The 22,120-nt window shown below is 41.2% G+C and overlaps 1 protein-coding gene across 3 annotated transcripts in view; it reads right to left on the reverse strand.

Annotated features, from left to right (window-relative positions):
- strip1 (striatin interacting protein 1) overlaps positions 1–20,100 on the reverse strand; it is a 66,267-nt gene extending 46,167 nt beyond the window's left edge. The window contains exons 1-8 of one of the 3 annotated variants that reach the window (XM_042088896.1): positions 19,853–20,100; positions 10,484–10,553; positions 10,277–10,351; positions 9,985–10,113; positions 4,037–4,157; positions 3,819–3,887; positions 2,154–2,260; positions 1,909–2,036 (exon numbers count right to left, since the gene is read on the reverse strand). In XM_042088896.1, coding sequence (XP_041944830.1) covers positions 1,909–2,036; positions 2,154–2,260; positions 3,819–3,887; positions 4,037–4,157; positions 9,985–10,113; positions 10,277–10,351; positions 10,484–10,553; positions 19,853–19,999 — 846 coding nt within the window. In that variant the 5' untranslated portion in view covers positions 20,000–20,100. Of the gene's footprint in view, positions 1–1,908; positions 2,037–2,153; positions 2,261–3,818; positions 3,888–4,036; positions 4,158–9,984; positions 10,120–10,276; positions 10,352–10,483; positions 10,554–19,852 lie in introns of all 3 variants that reach the window. The other 2 variants (XM_042088894.1, XM_042088895.1) reach the window with 2 other exon arrangements.
- Positions 20,101–22,120: the final 2,020 nt, after the last annotated feature.

Below are 22,120 nucleotides of genomic sequence, written 5' to 3' on the forward strand. Positions count from 1 at the left end.
ACTTACTAGAGGAGTAACTTATTTCAAGTAGCCTAGGCTAATGCAGTTGCAGGAAGTGTGCATTTAGTTTCCATGCTTATTGTGTTTCCACAACAATGTTAGTGAATAAATCTACTGAAATGGCCACCATCTTGGTGAAGTGTGATGTGTAAGATCAGAAAGCAGAGGGTGAGTTTAGAACTCACTCTCTTAGATAGCTTACGTCGATGTGTTTTCATAGCGCTTTATAACGTGGGCGGAAGGTATCGACAATTGGCCGGGGAGGGTCATGTCTTTTTTGAAAACACTGCTGGAGGGACGTTGAAATTTTTTTTGCAGGCAGGGGAGGGTCATGCAACTTTTGATTGAAGCACTCAAAATCCTTCCGGTGACCCCGTTTATAAATAACGAACGGTCCCTAAGCTGCTTTGAAGGGTTTCAGCATGTCAGCAGTGCGCGCAAAAGCTGCTTCTTTGAGTTTGTCGCTCAGCCTTTTAACGAATATTGCTTTCACCCATCAATGAATTCCATGACATTCAAACTTTCAGATTTGAATACTAAATATAATATAAATACGGAATATTATAATATAAATATTATTTATATATAATATAAATGGATCTCACCTTCACTCCATAAGTACAAACTTTTAGCCACACTTTTGGCTATGTTTGAGCAACAAAGGGAGTGAATGAGCCAATTACACTGGAATGAGCTAGGTTGGAAATTTAGCCAGGACACCGGGAAACCACCTACTCTTTGCGATAAGTGCCATGGGATCTTTAATGACCACAGTGATTCAGGACTTGGGTTTTCATCTCAACGTCTCATCGGAAGGACGGCATCTCCTACAGTACAGTGTCCCCGTCACTGCACTGGGGCATTGGGATCGATCTTTTTGGTCAGAGGGAAGAGTGCCAACTACTGACCACCCACCAACACTACTTCCAGCAGCAACCTAGTTTTCCAAGGAGGTCTCCCATCCAAGTACTAACCAGGCCCACACCTGCTTAGCTTCAGTAATTCAGCCAAGACAAGGTATCCGTATCCGAGCTACTATAATGCAATATTCTGAAAGGGGCCATTTACAATATTCTGGATATGCCAGGGGTCTTCTTTGGGTTTTTTGTAGGGCTGTCAAAATAACTGATTAAAAAAAATGAGTGCAGATTAATTGATTCCGTATGACCTTTGACCCCGAGCCGTTCTAGTCAGTAAAAATTAGACTGTAAAATGAAGGAGAGAGAAGAAAACGTGCTGCCTGGATCATTGATTGGAACATTTACTTTTAAAAAATGGCCTGATGGTGTTGGTAAAAATAAAGTGTTGAAAATAAAGTCCTTTGCCATGTCTGCAGCAAGGAATTTGCATATCACCGGAGTTCATCAACTCTATAGTCGCACATCAATGCAAAGAAATAAGTGTTGACATTGAGGGGAGTGTTAATTTATTTTCATTGTGTCCCCTAGGATATATCTGTGGCCTGAAATGCCTTGTATGTGAAAAAAAAACACTTCTTCCCAAAGACCTTTTTAATTTATTTCCTCAGCATATTAGGTCATATCATAGATTATTATGGCCATTATTTGAACAGTGAAAATAATAATAAAAGAGTTTTTGAACTTTAATGTCACTAATGCTGATTATTCAATGATTCATTTGAATTTAAATATTTAAAATACTTAAATTATATATGCGATTAATTTAGATTAATTAATCACAGAGTATGTAATTAATTAGATAAAAAAAATTTAATCGATTGACAGCCCTAGTTTTTTGTAATCGTAATATGATCTTAATCGGCTTATGGCAACTGGAATAAGGTGTTTACATGACTCATATGGAATCAGAATATTGTAATTATTCTGATAATAGAAATATGGCATGTATGAAAACATGTCAATGTAAGAAAGGGAGCAGGTAACTTACCAGTATGCTCTTCCACAGCAGCAGTAACACCTTCTTCATTGGGAAGTGTGGAGCATGACCACTGCAAAACTTAGTCACCATGCCAAAGAGCACTACTGACATTGGTTCATTGTTGTAGAGAGTTGAGCCTATAACATGGGAGTGCACACATGCAAAGCCTTCTGATTACTTTCATTGGCAATCAACCACTTAATCTAAGGTTGCCAAATTTGAACAGGATTTAGCACATGCAAAACAGCCCCTACCTAGTTCAGTTTTAAAAGTCTCTCTAGCAGCTTTCCACTCTGGACTGTCCATTGGGTCCTCCTGGTGGATGGTTTCCACCATGAGATACATGATGTTGAGTAGGATCCTGTAGAACAACAAAAAGTAGGATACCAGTTTAAGTTTCACCGGCAAGCTGCAGTTGCCCTGATTTACAGCTAACACATTTACAATCAGTATGTTACCATGCACAATTTAGCTAAGCTACACTTATACACGGGTTTCCTATTTACCAACAAAACTAGATGCGCGCGCAGCTGTGGGGCAGAAGACGCTTGGTGGCCGGCCACAACGTTATAAACTTAACCTAATAGTTTTGCTGCTGTAATAATAATAATAATAATAATAATAACATCTAATTTCAGAGTTTGTCGTTCATTTGCAATATTAATATAACATCGTCTTTTGGCGTTTTTGGCCAAGACATGCATTCCGTTAGGGATATTGAACAGATTGAACATTCTCTAACCATTGTGATTTCGAATTGGTACAGTAGATCATTGGTTTCCAAAGACTGGGTCGCGTCATAGTGACAATTTATGTTGTGTAAGGCCTAACTTATGCCATTTATCCAGGAAAGCTAACAGCTTTCTATTAGGATCTAGTTTGTGTCCTTTTTAAAAAGTGGGTCCCCAGAAAAAAGTTTGGGAAACACTGGCGTAGATCATCTAGATGCTCCCCTCCCTGTTCATACACATCAAAACAGTCCATATTAGCTTGATTAGCTTGCTCGCTAGCGAACTCTGCATCATCAGTGTAACTAGTTAAATAGTTGACATTACTTGTTGCAAATGTTACAAATTTTACCCACTTCAAGACTGTGGCCAAAGTACTAAACTGTCTCCATATATCTGAAGACTGTCTACTACAGTCTTTAACATCACGATTACAGTATCGGTATTATCGCGGAATTGTTGAAATATGCTGAAAATGTTTCAAAGCCAACAAATGATGTTGATGTTGACATAACTCATAATTGGCCTGTCCTCCATGTACAGTAACAGCAAACTGAGAGTAAACAGAATAACATTTATATAGCATGGTGTTTTGTCATAAAAGTGCTGTGGCTCCTTTAAAGGTGCAATATGTAAGAACGGCCACTAGTGTTTAAGATGGGTATTGTAGCCCATAATCAAAACATTCAAGAGCGTTTGCGTTCCGATCTTTTGTGCATTGGTCTTAGAAGTAGTCGAAAGGACTCCTAACTCACTCCCAGTTCTCCCAGACTTAGGTACTTCTTTTATCACAAAAAATCTGTGAATACGGGCCCTGGAATGCTTCTTGATTAATATAACTGAACGAAAGGCAGCCAACAAGTGCTCAACATGTTTAGAAACTCGTTCAAGACTGTTGGAAAACCATTTCCAGTGTCTAAGTTAATATAGTATGGTTGAGAGAGTGTGATGTGTGAAATTATGTCATCACATCAAATGTTGACTGTTTTGAAGAGCCTAAAAATGTACATTAAGCTTTGTTTACATGTTTCTGTTTACTACATGAAACCATGAGTGTTATTTCATAGTTTTCAGTTTTGATCAACTATATAAAAACAGTAAGAATGAATAACTAGGTGTCCAAACGTTTGACTATGTACACACACACACACACACACACACACACACACACACACACACACACACACACACCTGAGGTCTGTGCTGTCTGCCAGAGAGATTGCTGGTTTTCTCACTGCACTGCTGCATGCAGCACTGTTACTGTCAAAGGAGTGATAACAATGAGTAAGATTCATAGTGTTCATACAAGGAAAAACATTCAATCAATTCATCGAAATTCTTTATAAAAAAATATTTTTACATCAGAAAATCATTTACAGCACTGCACTTAACCAAGACCCTCTCCTTACTCAATCTCCATGTTCAGCAGCTCCACCAGGGCCGAGAACGTGCCCACCTCCAGCAAGAGGAATGCATTGTAACGCATCCAGTGTTGCACTTCTGCTTCAGATGAGCACTCTGCAAAAGTGCCTGAGCAAATAAAAAGCAAGGAAAGCATTGATGACCACAAAAGTAATAAATAACTTCATCCTTGAGTTGTTGCTCTTAAAAAGGTGCTCCAAGCAATTTCACACGGTTTCTAAGCTAAAGCATTTTTGTCACATACAGCAAACATCACCCACCATCCGCTAGCTGCCTGTGCCCTGAATACACCAAAAAAAAAAACGTGGTCTCTGTGGGCAACCCAGGCTCCAAAAACAGTAAAAAAAATAACCGGCTCCAGCCTGGACCATGAGATGCGCGTTTAGGAGAGTTTAAATTACACGGGAAGGAGGGGGAGGGAGTAGCGAGCTAGCTCTCTTTTGTTTGAACGTCAACAGAAGTGACATTACCTAGCATCTCTTAGAGCACCTTTAAATGCAACTTCTCCACCCCCAGACTAGGACACACATTCTTACTTGACTGCATTAAGCTTTGCATTTCCACACATCTGCACAGAGAAATGAAAAGCCAAATCATAACACCACAAGCTTAATAAAAAAAAAATAATAAAAAAAAAACACGTTCCTGCAATTTATAGACAGATTCTGTGTATCTGCATAATGCATATTGTCGGGTAGCTGTGGGCAGTAGTCTGCAGATCAACTTGCAACTCAAGAGGCATTGCCGCTAATACTTAAATGGCTTGGTGTGTTCTGGCACTTAAGGCGAGACACTACAGGTGAATAGGTTAAAAATGTTAACTAGCAGATATCACTATGAAACTTCCCCAGTTGATTACTTACAATAATATAAGAAAAAATTTATTACAAGTTTTCTGTAATTTAATGTTTACAAATTAGGCATTATCTAATTAAATATGCGCTAATTTGCATACATTTTAAAACACGAAACCTGAGCATTAGATACAGCCAAGTTCAAAATGATTTTTTCATTGTGTTCACATATTAGATGGAAAAACATTACAGAGGGATTTATGGATATCTACTTTTGTTATCCTGTAAATCAGAATATGCTGTCAATAGCCTCAAAAAAAACAAATCGGGTTTTGCCATGTTTTTAGGCATAAAATGTCATAAATCAGGCTAGGAATGATACATCAACAAACCCCTCTATAAAAATCTTCTAAATATAGTTAGGCTTAAGATTAGAAAATGTGATGTATGTAAGTGCTTCTGAAGTGGAGATTTCATGCTCAGAGTGAGAGAGGAAACTCATTTTGAGAAAACAGCCTTGAAACAGCCAATAAAATTCTGTTCTCAGCCTAGACTCGCCTTTGAACTTCTGCGATTGGTTGCAGATACAAAGGGAGTGTCCATATTTGGATCACATATCGTCATGCAGGAGAAACAGAGCTTTACAACGGTACTACACATGCTATGTTTCGGATCACGGTCGCGGTAGTGAATGCAAGGTTAGAATGCTAACATTTGGTAAATTTAGGAGAAATATACAGCCGCGAGTAAAAACAGTGTAATGAAATAAGCACCTAAATGTGTAAATCTAAGTTTTTTGTTGTAGTAATGTGAAAGAATATATGCTAAGGTAGCAAACTAGCCCAAAATCTCAAAATTGGCCAGTGCTTGAAAAAACGATTTTTTCACCTGCCGTGTCTCGCCTTAAGGAGGATATCTAAAGATCACTGACATTTCTTATTCCTGTCAGTTGTACTATGTCCAAAACCTTTGTGCGTGTCTGTCTCTGTGCGTGTCTGTCTCTGTGCGTGTCTGTCTCTGTGCGTGTCTGTCTCTGTGCGTGTCTGTCTCTGTGCGTGTCTGTCTCTGTGCGTGTCTGTCTCTGTGCGTGTCTGTCTCTGTGCGTGTCTGTCTCTGTGCGTGTCTGTCTCTGGTGAGAAGGGCACGCGAAGTGACAATAGTGCATAGCTTCCACGGAGTATGAAATGGCCCAAAACCAGAGATTTATAAAGAAAACAAACTATAAAATCACTAAAAAATTAGTTTTGGCCAAAAATATCATATGTATGATAAAAAATAAGTGAATATAAAAAAGAAAAGTGTCTTCTTCTCCTATTTCTCCTTAAGTGTGAGGGGCCCGTTGCACTGTTTGGCAGCATGCTTCAGCATGGCCCTCCTCTCCTCCTAAGCAATCTACATGAGTTTTCTTTCTTTCTTTTTTCTCTGTGCCTGAAGTTCAGACATTTCTGAAGATTTCAGGCCTATTGGACATGAAGACATAGTAGGCATAGTATTAGAATAAAGATGATAAGTTTGAATATTTGTTGAACCAAACTAGGTGAAACTTGCTTGAGACACACACTATTTCAGACAAACATTATATAAAATAGGGTAGACTAGACTAATTCAAAGTCAAAGTCAAAGTCAGCTTTATTGTCAATTTCTTCACATGTTCCAGACATACAAAGAGATCGAAATTACGTTTCTCACTATCCCACGGTGAAGACAAGACATTTTACCAATTTAAGTCCAAGTGTGCAAGTGGAGTAGTGCGGGCGGCCATTGTGGGTCCAATGTCCAGGATGTTATGTAGCTGAGGGTGGAGAGGGGAGAGGAGGGAGAGAGTTCAGCATCCTTACAGCTTGGTGTATGAAGCTGTTGGTGAGTCTGGTAGTGCGGGAGCGCAGGCTTCTGTACCTCTTCCCAGAGGGCAGTAGATCAAACAGATTGTGAGCGGGGTGACTTGAATCACTCACAATTTTGGTCGCCTTGCGGGTGAGGTGGGTGGTGTAAATGTCCTTCAGGGAGGGGAGTGAAGCACCAATGATCCTTCCAGCTGTGTTTACTATGCGCTGCAGGGCTTTCCTGTTGTATTCAGTGCAGCTTCCGCCCCACACAGCGATACAGCTGGAGAGGATGCTCTCAATGGTGCCTCGGTAGAATGTGGTCATGATGGCTGGTGGAGCACTTGCTCGCCTGAGTTTCCGCAGGAAGTACAGGCGGCGCTGAGCTCTCTTCGCCAGTGATGCAGTGTTGGTGGTCCAGGAGAGGTCTTCACTGATGTGCACCCCCAGGAATTTGGTGCTGCTCGCTCTCTCCACCACAGCACCGTCGATGGTCAGTGGCAGGTGTTGGGTGTGACCTCTCCGGAAGTCAACAACAATCTCTTTGGTCTTGCTGACGTTCAGCAGGAGGTTGTTGTCCCTGCACCACGTGGTCAGATGGTCGACCTCCAACCTGTATTGAGTCTCGTCGCCCTTGGTGATGAGACCCACCAGAGTTGTGTCGTCAGCAAATTTCACTATGTGATTGTTGCTGTAGGTTGCAGTGCAGTCATGCGTCAGCAGGGTGAAGAGCAGCGGACTGAGCACGCAGCCTTGGGGGGCCCCTGTGCTCAGTGTGATGCTGCTTGAGGTATTGTTGCCAACACGTACTACTTGGGGCCTCTGACAGAGGAAGTCCAGTAGCCAGTTGCAGAGGTAGGTACTGAGTCCCAGTTTGTCCAGTTTGCAGATGAGTTGTTGTGGTATTATGGTGTTGAATGCAGAACTGAAGTCTATAAACAGCAATCTCACATATGAGTCTCTTTTTTCCAGGTGGGTGAGGGCTGGGTGGAGGGCAGAGCAGATTGCATCCTCTGTAGACCGCTTGGCTCGGTATGCAAACTGGAAGGGGTCCAGGGTGGGGGGGAGAGTGGCTTTGATATGTGACATGACAAGCCGCTCAAAGCACTTCATGATGATGGGTGTCAGTGCCACAGGGCGGTAGTCATTGAAGCAGGATGGAGCAGTTTTCTTCGGCACAGGTATGATGGTGGCAGCTTTGAAACATGATGGGACGATGGCTTGCTTCAGGGAAGTGTTAAAGATGTCTGTGAAGACATCCTTAAGCTCCCCTGCGCAGTCCTTCAGCGCACGACCTGGGATGTTGTCTGGACCTGTTGCCTTACGGGTGTTGATAGCAGCAAGTGTCCTCTTCACGCTGTCGGCAGAGAGGCACAGGGGCTGCTCATGTAGAGGGGGATGGGTCTTCTGTGGGCAGGTGCTGTTTTGTGCTTCAAAGCGAGCAAAGAAGCGGTTCAGGTTGTTGAGCAGAGGGATGTTGCTCTCACAGCTCTGTGGCGCGGGCTTGTAGTCCGTGAGGGCCTGAATGCCCTGCCATAGGCTTTGTGCGTTCCTGCTGTCTTTGAAGTGGGTGGTTATCTTGTGAGTGTATTCCTTTTTTGCTTCCTTGATGCCACGGGACAGGTTGGCTCTCGCTGTTTTCATGCCAGCTTCATCCCCAGCTCTGTAGGATAATTTCGATTTGAAATGTTTTAACTTCCTATGGAATGGGCATTTTTGTGTCTAGACCAGGTCTTGTGAAGCCGTGTGCAAAAGTAGATCAAAATAAAATGAAAAATGAGTAATTTAGACCATTATTTGCTAAGGTATGCCCATGCGTTTTGTAAAATGCCCAATGGAAACTCCCCATAGGACTTTTGGTTACCCAAAATGCATACTGACAATAAAAGCCTTACTGTGTGGTTTCTGTACTATTTGGATTGTTTGTCAGAGGTTCTGATGGAATGACTACACTATGGAATAATTACAGAAATGTCTTGGCATTTTTTTTGTTGGTTCAATGGGTGTGGATAAAATGGATTATACATCTGCACAACAAATATTGGATAAAACAATGGATAAAAATATGGATTCCTGTGACTATTTCAATACCCAATTTGCTGCATCCATATTATTGATAAGGATACACACTGCAGCTAGAAGGTAGGGAAGCACCGGAGGGGGAGGAGGGCAATTTGATACAATTTAATTGAGACATAGTAAGATTAATCTGACAATGTAAAGCACTATACAGATTGTACATGAAAAAGGTTGTCATATATGGATTCCCAGTGTCCAAGCTTTCAAATGGTGTATAACATTACTATGCTAAATAGCAATATGGTGCAATTGATTTATAATGTTGGGGGAGAGGGGAGTGGGTGTGTTGTGGAGGGCACACGGTTTCATAACAAGTGTTATCCTGCAGCCTAGGTTACTTACAGATTGTGGCATTGTGCTAGTTAGTTTGTTTAACCAACCAATAAAGTTGTGTTGTGTGAATAGTGTTTACACTACATGTTAAACTGTAGCCTACCCTATAGGCACAGGCTACTTCAGATCAGGTCACTGAACGTTTCTTAAAGACATGTCTCTGAGCAAGATCAGTATAGCAAAGATCAGTATAGCAAAGGCTAATGTGAATAATTAAAGAGTTAAATGTGAATAATTAAAGAGTTAAACGTTTTGCACAGCCCAGTTTAGGAGACATTTAAGTCTTTAGGTCATTCAGATAAGGTCTGTGTATTTGCTTCACCTTTTGCCGATCTAGACCAAGTACAGCACGTAACCTATTCATCAAATTAACTCGTTGTGTCTATATTTCTGTCTCATATCGCTAACTTTAACAACATTAAAACAAAACCGCCAAAACCGCTAATCTCAACGTCTTTTGCTAACAGAAGTTGAAAGTTTCAACTAGCCCACCTGTGACCTCTCTAGGCACCTCTCCTCGCCGTGCTCACATTCCAGCTGACATTTCAGACGCATCTAGGCCTATCTGCGCTCACAAAAGGAGGCTATACCTGCGCGAGCGTTCTGTTCACGTTGCCTCTGCAGCAACAAGCTTCCACTGATGTTTAGTAAACGCACATAGCCTAACATTCGTTGCTGAAATTTGCGCTCTGGCAACACCAAGATGTGTTTGCGTCTGCACAATAGTAAACTCAGCTCACGTTGACCCCCCCCCCCCCAAAATATTTTCTCATCGGTTCTGCACAAACCACGCAAGTCAGTCATTTTGGATTCAAAACGGCGAATTTCGCCGAAAGGTGAGTAGTCTGCATGCCTGCGGAGTGTCTGTGTGTGTGTGTCTGTCTGTGTGTGTCTATATGCACATACCCTGTGCGATGTAGAGTATCGCTCTGGCAATTTTCAGTCTTTTCTCACGGGCTGTGACCTCTAGTCCATCCAATAGGCGCATGGCATGTGCTCGGTGATGAGCAGAGTCTAACTCTGTCCAGCACTTATCTGTTACTGACAGATATAGGGTGACACAAACATTAAGAATCACATTCGTAAAACAAAAATAAACGATGACAGAACAAAATCATGGTTACCATGTTCCACAAAGGTCTGTGTTTTAAAACAGACATTCAATAACATGTTATCTATTTATCATAAAGATTTTTACCATGAGTTCTGAAGTCTTCTTCAAAGCATTTTCTGTTCAATATAAACTCGGGTCCCTCTGTATAACTATATATCTCTGAAAGAAATTAGCATACTTAGATAAGGTGTAGAAAGGTGAAATTATAACTAACCAGTTCAATCATGAGTTTACCAAATATGAACTGAAGGCATTCAACACCCACACACAATAAAAAAAAAAAAAACTCACCGGAAAGTTCAGATGCCCACTTGTCTGTGTCCGCATATTCAAATTCCAGATCCGGAGACTCCGAGAAGCCCTGATGAAAAACATTATCATATCCATGGATATTCTTTAGCACATGGTTAAAAAATGACTTATCTGAACTATAATTTGAAAACTTCTTAGCACAATTTTATATCAAGGTCTTCTTTTTCAAGAAAGTGCACCAAAGGTAATGTGAACAATCAATATATGTCACTTGCTAAGGCTATTAATGATAAGTAGCGAAATAATGTTACTTAGCAGCATTTCCTCTAGAAAATATTTGTGCCAGTCTGCGTGATTATGTCAGTCATTGGTATTATCGCAGTATTTTTCAAATGTGCTACCTGTGCCTATCAGCTATGCTGTTGTTTGTGTGCAGGGTATATGCAGGAATTATAGAGATGAATTTACTACCTCCACAATATTATTAAGTCATCTATTAAGACTTTTTTGCATTTGAATATGCTTCCATAGGCCATTGAATGCTGGGTACAAAAATACCACATTTTCAAAAAATGAGGCAGAACACCATCACAATTTTTTTGCTTTAGGTTTTCATCCATTTTCAAGCTTTAATACCTTCCATACCGTTCACCACATAGGGACTAGTCTAGAGGAATACGACTGGATTCAGGGAAAAGTAGGGCGGGGGGAATGTCTCTGATTTCGAACAGAGCTTTTTTCAATAGCTAATGGCGGAGAGGTGGCAGACCTTGTGAGTATGCACATGTACTGGGTGTTTCATGAAAATACCGCCGACAGCGAACTAACAACCAAAACGATGGTGTTTAGTTTGCCTTTGTAGCCATCTCTGGTTAGCCTTTGTTTAGACAAATGAGACATAACTTCTGCAGACGTTAGGTGCAAACACACCTAAAGTGTTTCTAGCCAAAGAGCGCAATTTTCATTTCGTTTGACAATAGACCACACTTCCAGACAAAGTCACTGTACCATTCAGTCACTCCTGCTGTTAACATTGGTAATTAAATGACTGGACAGGCTTTTACCTGGCATGCCCTCTAAATAATCTATTAGCAGTGAGGTCACTTTCGAAGTTTTTTTTGGGGGACTTGGTGACTCCAAGATGATACCTTTGTCTGTAACTCTCCAACAGTGGTTCCTATGGAATTTTTTGCCTATCTTACCATCCTCCATACTGTACCTGGGGGCAAGATCATTAATCATTGTTTTTTAACTGTAAATAAAGGGATACTTCAACAAAGTACCTAGTTTTCATAGACATTCTCTGACTTACAAATGTCTACAAACTTTTTTTATTTAAATTGAGTGTTTTTAGTATATTTAGTGGGGGCAGCCGTGGCCTACTGGTTAGCGCTTCGGACTTGTAACCGGAGGGTTGCCGGTTCGAACCCCGACCAGTAGGCACGGCTGAAGTGCCCTTGAGCAAGGCACCTAACCCCTCACTGCTCCCCGAGTGCCGCTGTTGTTGCAGGCAGCTCACTGCGCCGGGATTAGTGTGTGCGCTTCACCTCACTGTGTGTTCACTGTGTGCTGAGTGTGTTTCACTAATTCACGGATTGGGATAAATGCAGAGACCAAATTTCCCTCACGGGATCAAAAGAGTATATTTATACTATATTCTCTTGTTGAAAAATGACTAGAGGATTTAGCCTGTGTGACTTTATTTCTTTATTGAAAAAGAAAGTCAAAAACTACTTCTGAAAGTTCACAGACACTCTGATTTACTTAAATAAGTTGAGATTAGACAGAAAAAAATGCTTCTGTTTTGTATATAAGATTTTTCAGGGGTGCCAAGAATTGTGAGCAACGTGTTTTCATTATAAAAATGTATTTCTTTATGAGATTTTCCTTTTTCTCAAAATAATTTTGCTTCCCTTCAAGGTTGGATGTTTCCTATTTTTTTCATTGTGAGATTACAATAAATCTTTTTATTGTCAACTTTTTAGTCAAAACTTTAGTCAACTTTAGCACAGGTGCCAATAATTCTGGAGGGTCTGTGGAGCAATACCATCACAATAGAACACAAAAACTGCTCCAACAACAAGCTGTTTTAAAAGTAGGCTAAAGACGCACCTCTTCTCCCTCGCCTATGCCTAGGTCTTTCCATCCCAACATTCCTTAGAGCTCTCCCCTCCCTCGTCTATGCAAACACTTTTCTGGTTTTAGGGATTATATGGTTTTTATGGATTTTATGGTCTAATTATTAAACATGTTTGTCTCGCCTTAGCTTTTATTGACATATACATTTAAAACTCTATTTTTGTACTATTTTTTTTTTTATGTACATTTTTAGAGTATAAATGCACTTTCCTATTTTTGCCTGTGAAGCACTTTGAATTGCCCTGGTACGAAAATGTGCTATATAAATAAATCTTGCCTTGCCTTACAATGGTAAACGCTCTGTCTGTGACTTATTTTGTCTGTGTTTGTTATTTTTTCTGTAACTGAAGATCAGTTTAGGAGAAGGCAACAGTGAATAATTTAGTCTTGAGGCGTGTCACTCCACCTTAAGGCGTGTCAGTCAGACTTAAAAATGGTGGCAGTTGGGGCATATTTAATATCAGTAGGGAGTTCATTCCACAGTAGGAGCCCGTTGCACAAAAGTAGGATAAGGGATTCAGCCAGGATATCTTGGTTATCCTGGCTCAATTTATCTGTGATCCGGTTGCACAAAAGCGGGATAGGGGGCAGTAGGATATGCTGTGGTATAAGTTACCATGGAGATTTATTCTGTGGAGCTAGCCTGCTCCAGACCAGGCTAAATTCCAGGATCTATTTAATCTCATTCCTTATCTCAGTCAGCAGTCACCACAAACGGAAACCAATAGTTAACTTATTCCACGGCCCACTACACATTGTTATCACATTTAACTAGACCCACTGTCATTATTTAAACGTTTGTGATAATTAATTTCAATAATTTTGGATAAATGATGATTTTTAGATGATTTTGCAATCATTAGATAATTTACAGTTTCCCATAGACTACAAGGCTATATATACAATGACGGAATATTAGGGCCACAGAGAAAAATATTTTTTTGTTACATTGTGTTTGTTAAATATTTGCGTTGACATTGCCAGTGGTATTTTATTATGTAAATGCTTGTTAGAATGTGAGTATATTTTTACCGGCCGCGGAATGACCACAAGTGCCTGTAATTATTATTAGGCTTGCAGTTATTTGCTAGATCGTTAGTATGGCCTATTGTTTGACACTTGCAGCAGTTAATGTGGCAGCAGCTGCCTAAACTATAGGCTACTGCCACTATGTATGCGACTATGCTGTCTTACATGCATTCCATTCTTCCTAGCCCCAAAAGTGTAGCCTACCTTCTTCTTCAGTGTTTCCTCTACGTTTATTTCAGCAAGGCGGCCCGCCACGGTTTAATTAATACCCCCACGGTTTCAGAATCAGGGCAGACGCACAATGTAGTTGCAGTTGCTTTTTAAATAATCCTGCCGAAGTATCCTCCCCTGCTGGCTGCCACTCACATTGCAATTTAACAATAAGTAGCCTTATTCTAGTCAGAGGCTATTATGGCCCGTCCAGTTTCACTTGCAAGGATACAAAGAAGTTTATTGTCACATGCATATAGTTACTGGAAGTAAGAAATGCAGTGAAATTATGTCTGGTGTCAGCCTATTTGTGCAAAGTGGGGGGGGGGGAAAAAGTGCAGTAGAAGAGGGGTTTAGTAGATTAAGTGGCAAGGGCTGCATAAGAAAGGTGGGGGAGGATTGGAATTGGGGGGGTGGGGGGGGGGCACCAACAAGGAGCACCCAAGAGCAACAGGGGCAAGGGAAAAACTCCCTTACCAAGGAAGAAACCTTGGGCAGATCCACGGCTCAAGGGGCTAACCCAACTGCCAGTGGCCTTGGTGTGTGTGTTGGGGGGGATGACAGGGGAGATGGGATAGTGTGCTGTGTATGTGGGGAGAGGGCAGTGTGCAATATGTGTGTTGGAGAAGCTTCCTCATGAGACAATGTGCTGTGTATTGGGGGGGGTGGACAGTGTGCTGTAAGTATGTTGGGGATGTGTGTTGGAGAAGCTTCCTGATGAAATAATGTGCTGTGTAGGTAGGGGAGGGGGGGGGGGGGGGGGGGCAGTGTACTGCAAGTATGGTGAAGGGACTTACTATTGCAAGCAGAGTACTGTATGTATGATGTATGTGAGTGATGAAGATGTGTGTGTGGGCGGGAGGGGAGTGTAGCAGTGACTGTGTGTGTGTGTGTGTGTAGGTAGGTGGGGGCAGTGTGCTGTAAGTATGTAGTGGATGTGTGTTGGAGAAGATCCTCAAGACAATGTGCTGTGTATGTAGGGAGGGGGGGGGGGCAGTGTGCAGCAAGTAGAGGAGGCTTACTGTAACAAGCAGTGTGCTGTATGTATGTGAGGTGATGACAGTGATGATGTAAGTGTGTGTGTGTGTTTTTTTTTGTGTGTGTGTTGGGGAGGGGGGGCGAAAGGCTAGGCAACCAAGGACATGGGTAGATGGAGGAGAAATCAAAAATAATAAATAAAAAGTTCTATGGAGATGTGCAAAAGTTGGAGAAGGTCAGATATATGTGCGTGTGTGTGTGTGTGTGTGTGTGTGATGAAATAAGAAAATAAATAAAAGGTCTATAGCATAGGGTGAGGGATATATTGTATTATATATTGTATTGATGTAGCCTATTTAAAACATTAACTTTCTTCTCAGTGTTTCCTCTTCATTTAGCGGTGCCACTGCTTCAGAATTAGGGGAGACGCAAAATATTGTCCGGAAGCATAGTAGGCTAAACGCCCTCCACTGGCTGCTGAAAATTGCAGTTAAACAATAAACAGCAATTCTAATCCGAGGTACCTGTCTAGTTTTATTCCATAAATATATTGTTTTTTATAGACGTTAGTGGCATGCGGCATCAAGAGCTTCCATGTGCTACGCATGTTTGTCAACATCGCAAAAACTACAATTTTTACACAACTTGGTAGAAAGGTGTAGCACAGGCTAAGGAAAACCCATTCATTTCTGAAGCTGATCATATTGAAAGTATTTCCCATATCGTAGCCTATTAGCTCGCTCGCAACAACAGCAAAAATGAAACTGGAGAGTGATGTCTCCGCGAAGACACCGGTGTTACATTAGATGCGCATTTTCTCACAATATGTTGTTTCTGGCGTAGTTGTCATTTTTTTTCTGTCTGAGAATCTAGTTCCTTTATCGTTTATCTACACTATGCTTTACAGGAGTTTCCAACCTGCAAGATGCTCTTTAAGGAGATAGAGAGCCATCAAAATGAGTAGGCCTAAGAAGTAACATTAGGTTAGAGCTGAAAGACCAGCTGAGGGAGGAGTGGGCTTAAGGCTTCTACATACTCGCCGTTCCCGACCTGTAGCGCGACAATGTGACGTCACAGGAGCGCCGTAACCATTTATACTCACGCGTGGTGGTCGTGACACTAGTTGCAATATTCTCCTGAACAGAGGTGTCGCTGTTGTGAAAAGGCTATTGCTACCTACGATACACAGTAGACGAAGCTGTCAGAAGCATTGGCGTCAATGGCAGTAAAAAACACTAGCTAGCCTCCGTGATGGTACTTCAGACTTTGGTTACTGCTATTCACAACTACCATCATTACCATCTAGTTTCCAAGGTGTGTGCAGATAGATAGATAGATGGATATATAGATATACTTTAGTCATCCCGAGGGAAATTTTAATAATTAAACATTTTAGTAAACTGGCTAGCTAGCTAGCAGCTAGCTGAGTTTGTGTAATTTCCTATTTCCTAAGTGGAAAGTATAAGTATTTATAAGTATCCTCTTTTGATCCCTTGAGGGAAAATTGGTCTCTGCATTTATCCCAATCAGTGAATTAGTGAAACACACTCAGCACACAGTGAACACACAGTGAGGTGAAGCACACACTAATCCCAGCGCAGTGAGCTACCTGCTACAACAGCGGCGCTCGGGGAGCAGTGAAGGGTTAGGTGCCTTGCTCAAGGGCACTTCAGCCGTTCCTACTGGTTGGGGTTCGAACCGGCAACCCTCCGGTTACAAGTCCGAAACGCTAACCAGTATGCCACGGCTGCCCAGATTTTGTTCAGGTCTTAGTAGATATCCGTTCGTTGAAAATAAATCTTTTCTATTCTTTCCTCTTAATTCCATGTGTTGCGACTCTCGCTGGTAACTTTGTTAACTTATCCAGCAAACTATTAAAAATTCACGCCTGTAACAAAACGGTCCTCCGAACTGCAACTCTCAAACTCGAACTAGTCCATCTTCCGGTTTACGGTTTGTCGCGCTCAGCTGAAAAAAAATAGAGTGGTGCGCCAAAGATTGTTAAGGCAGAGCAAGATATTTCATCAGGAGCCACTTCCGGGAACCCGGATCGCACGAGGGGGGGGGTCAAAATCCCCCTTTATGCAGAGCAGAGGCAGCAACTCCTCCATTGAAGTCTATGGCCATAGCTCAGAATTTCACTATATGCGAAGATCTTGGTTTTATAGAGTTAGGAATGTGAATTTTGGGCACGTTTTCATGATCCTCAAACACTTCTGAACCTTTCAGGTAAATTTTTAGAGCATTGCAGTCTGGAGAAAATCGACCTTATATCAGGTGTGCACCAGTTATTTATGCTGCTGCTGTTGGCTGGTTGCAACGTACACTCATCAATACGACAGGATTCGATCCCCATTTTGCGCCCATAGACATGAACTACGACAAAGTATCTTGCTCCGCCTTAACAATCTTTGGGTGCGCTACCGTGCGCTACCCGGCCAAAATCCTGGCGCGCCAGAGAGATACACGTCATTTTGACGTCACATTGTCGCGCTACCGATCGGGAACGTCGAGTAGTACGCTTTAATCAACTTGTTTGACATTTCTTGTGACAGATCTTGCAGATCTATTAATTTGGGTTATTTTGGGAAGTAATGCACAGCAGGGCTATCTGTGAGGGTATTGATGTGACAAATAAATTACATTGTGGTTGTCGTCAGTTTTGCTTGCCTAAAACAAAAACTCACTACACTCTTCTACTTGGACCCCTAATTAGGGGTTTGCACGGACATCACGTTCTGGCCGGTAACCATGGTAACCCAGCACGCGCAGCCATATTGGCGATACTCGGGTGAATGAAGTACAATGGAGTATTATGCCAAAGATTCTATAGTTAACTAAGATGAATCATAAGACGATTGACCAATGGAACGAAATGGCACTAGTTCCAGACTCCTAAATAGGCGTGTCAAAACAAACTTTTCTCTGAATAAGCAATAATAATAATAATAATAATAATATATACATATAATGTTGTATACTATTTTACAGTCATTGTTTGTGTGTGATGCCAATGAAACACTCTTTCGGACACGGAATGAATATTTTAATTTTGCCCCGTTAACCGAGCTAGCTAGCTAGCTAACGTTAGCACAGTAAATGGAAAGTGAATGGGAATGTTCGCTAGCTAGCTAGCAGCTAAGAACTTTGGTTAAACTTATATATTGTTGCAAACAAACCTGAAGTAACATATGTTCAGCAACTTTGTGGTAGTCTACTAGTTCTAGCAAAAAATATGTTAGGTTAGTTACGCGGCCCCTGGCTGTCAATTAACCCCTGTGCTAAAATGGATTAAAAGAAAGAAAAAGATTTTTGGAGTGCGACCATTTGCTATTTTTTATGAGTTCCCTGGATTACGCACCCACAAAGAAACAAAAGAAGAATCGGGAGAGCGCGGTGTTGGCCAAGAAAAAGGTTAGTTTATCAACCATCTCTGAGTTTAGAGCCTCTGAGAACAGGTGGCTGTGCACCAGAGCTTTGAGAATACAGTGACAGATCACGAACAAAGCTATTTTTGTCTTTATTTGTTTCGTTGGAAAATACAATTTCAATGTCGGAATGTTAGGGAGACACGTGGCTTCTAGAAAATGGGTTCAAAACTTACATCGCTGAATGTAGGGCTAAGGGATTGGTCATATTCCGTGAAAATGTTCATTTCTCCCATAGGAATACATAGACACTGGATTGCCCTACAAAGGCAAAAGGCAGTAACTGACATATAATCAATATTTGCTACCAAAGGCAGAGTATGATAACTGTACTTGTATGTCAAAGAACAAAGTAAAAGAACAGTAACTACAGTTGTGGCTCTCTGCCATGGTTGCTTGTATGGTTTTGGGAGTTACGGTGAACACAACCCTCTATTTAAAAAAAAAAAAAAGTCAAATTGAGTATAGATATTTATCCACATGATAAAGGAAGTATTTAATATCCCAAAAATGACATTAACTCATTTTCGACCAAAAATGCAGTTACTGCCTTTTGGCTTTGTAGGGCAGTGGACCTCCCGCTAGACTCCTAAATGGGCGTGACAGCTTCGAACCCCACGTGCCAGAATTTACCCTCTTATGAATCGTCTCGCTTTATCAACCTTCTCTGATTATGCACTTTGGATATCTTACGTGATTGTAGCCGTGTCTAAACAACAGAAAAGCTCATCAAAATGCGTCTAAGATGCAAAGGCATATAGGACAGGACTTGGACCACAAGAAAATGTGCGATGTTTCGATAAATTACAGTTTATTGGCAGCGAAGATCCATACGAGTTGGGTGAGGGAGACGAAGTACCAAGTTCAACCACAAGCGCCCCCCTTCCTCTGATAACTTCTGGCATTATTCTCCTTTCTCCCTGGTTTTTTAATAACTTTTGGAAGTCGATACCTACACTCAGTCTGGCCTATTTTCCTTGACGATGTTAGGGATTTGCTTCAGTGCCTAATGCTTTCTAATGAGGCGAGTATCTCCAATATGGCAACGTCCAAATCTGATGACACGCCGTGCAAACCCCTAATAATCAAAGCAAAAACAATAGGGTTCCAGCAGGTGCGCTGGGGGGCATGGCTAGGAGAGTTTGGAAAGTTTGAGAACCCGAGTTAATGTCACTGAATTCGCCAGTAAGTCACGTAACGTTCATCACTGTTTAAAAATCAAACTTTCCGATATTATTTTCTTTATAACGTTATCGTAATTAGGTTCAGACATCGTAACATTTAAGTTAACGTTAATCAAAGTTCTCATGTGATGACCATGTAAACACCCTTTAACGCACCTTCTTCAGTGAGAAGAGGTTAACGGATGCAAGTTAAGTAATGTTGACACTAACGTTAACGAGATCATCCCTAAATTGGTATCAATCTGGCGTTAGTTATCCACCTTATAAAATAGACAGATTATCCCCACAATGTACATTAACATAATCGAGGAATACTTGCTATCAAAGGAATATAGACAGGATAGTCCTTTATAACGTTACTAGCGTAAACTATGCCATCATACGTTCGCTATGCTAAAAGCTCCCCATGCTAGCTTAGATTGAACCAAACTTAAAATTACCTCCGAGTCCTTTCTCTGGTTGCGGACGCAGTCGACACGGCCTTTGTTTGTTAACATCGTCCTTTGTCTATTATTCATAATGCCACTGATATTCCCGCAATTACCACCGCCGTCCATTTTTTCAAGACGAAGTATGTTAGACAGCATATGAAGATGTCTTATTTCTAAAATTGTTGCAGTGACCCGTAGCAATTGCAACAGGCCAAATAAAACATCCGGTGTTTTATGAGACGTCAGTTCCGTTCTGTTCCGTTTTTCTTCTTCTTCTTGTTTGGTGTTTTCAGAGAATGTCTAATAAGGGGAGAAACTGCCACACTCGGAAAACTTCCGGTTTCTGAACTGGTTGCAGTTCCTTTTGTGGTTACACATGAGGGCGCTCGTCCACGAGTGCAGAATGCATGGAGGTCTATGGAGCTGTACCCCTCAAAATCCACTTTTCTCGGGATATAATTTTTTTTCAAATAATTTGAATATTGTATTCGAAAGGGGAGGCAAAGAAAATACACTTGGTGGAGTATTATATTTTTAAAGTCACTTAATTGTTCTAAAAAGCCTTTCAAACGTGTCAATGATATCGCTCATTAGCACAATGCTAGCGTGTTTTGGGCAACAATGACCCAAACTGTAAGAAATCAAAAGGACATAAGTACTCGTTCATTCAACTTTTGACCTATAACCCATGTTGAAGTTATACAAACTACAATCAAATCTGAGATTTGTCAACGACAATCAGGTGAAAGACACAAATTTAGCCGTCTAGCTCCATTGACTCCCATTCATTCTGCACTCATGGCAATCGCCCCCAGTGGAATTCTGGTGGAACTGCAACCAAAATTCGGTACAATGGGACTTAATACGGAGTGGCCAGGCTCTCCGTAGACAGGCTCTGGTGTTTTACTGCAGCCGGAATCTTCTTCTTCTTCTTCTTCTTCTTCTTCTTCCTTAAATTTAATGGCGGTTGGCATACCAACTTGGTGCATTACCGCCACCAACTGTTTGGGGTGTGGAGCTTCAATGCGGAGTTAGACGCCTGTATTTATTCGTGTAAACAAAAAAAAAAAGAATGGGGGTGTAATCTTAAATTCTATTGAAAAGACCTGTTTCCTTTAAATACCGCATGAGAGCTGGCCATGCTGATGGTTTAACTGAAGAAAAAGAATCCCACTACTCTACTCTACTCTACTGTTAAACCCTCTACTGTTAAATGTGTGTACCCTAATCCTTTGATGTCTTCTAGTAGTGTGGTTCTCTCTGTGTTGTATGCTTCACACTCTAGCAATACATGTTCTACAGTCTCGTTCTTGTCACAGTGAGTGCAGAGTCCTGTTGTGTGTTTCCCTAAACGACTGAGATTGTGATTGAGATATGTATGCCCAATTCTTAGTCTTGTGACCACTGCTTCTCCCCTTCGCTTCCAACCACCCTGCCTCCTTGTAATTACTTGTTTCTGTACTTTATATAAAAAACGACCTTTGGTCTCCTTTTCCCACTGTGCTTGCCATAGTTTGTTGACCTCTGTTTTAATGACACTTTTAATTTCTGTTTTACTCAATGGGACTGTCCATTGCAACTCTGACTTAAGAGCCCTTTTAGCCAAGCGGTCAACTACTTCATTGCTTTCTATGTCAACATGAGATGGGACCCACAAAAAACACACTGTTATATTACGACTTTGGAGTCTACAGACTATGAAAGATCTCAAAAACCAAGTCTGGCCTACAAACAGATTTGCAATTTGTAATACTTGTTAAAGATGCCATTGAGTCTGAGCAGATAATACAGTATATTGATTAGACCCAACCTCCTATATCCACGTAAGAGCTAGTAAAATAGCTAAAAGTTCCACAGTGTAAACCGCTAAATGGTCTGATGTTCTTTTAAATATTGATTTCTGAAAATGTGGTATATACACTGCTCCCGTCTTTCCTGTATCTGGATCTTTTGAACCATCTGTAAATATTTGAATACTGCTATTATACTTGAGACCTAAGTATTGTTGCACCAGATCGTTCATCCCACCATATTCCCTGCAGTGTTTTGACATCTTTGCTATTTCAAAATCTACTGCTGGCAAGGGAAATATCCAAGGGGGAATGACGGGTAATGCCACTGTACAGCTGTGACTTAATTTTAAAAGACCCAGTTTCTCAGCTTGACTGTTTCCCACCCATCCAAAACTGCTAAATTGTTTCCTTCCATGTTCCCAGCTAGAGTTCAACACAGGTTTGGTTGGATGATCCTGCTTATGCCCCTGCAGATTCACCCAAT

Source organism: Alosa sapidissima, chromosome 4 (genome assembly GCF_018492685.1).
Source record: "Alosa sapidissima isolate fAloSap1 chromosome 4, fAloSap1.pri, whole genome shotgun sequence".
Lineage (NCBI taxonomy): Eukaryota > Metazoa > Chordata > Actinopteri > Clupeiformes > Clupeidae > Alosa > Alosa sapidissima.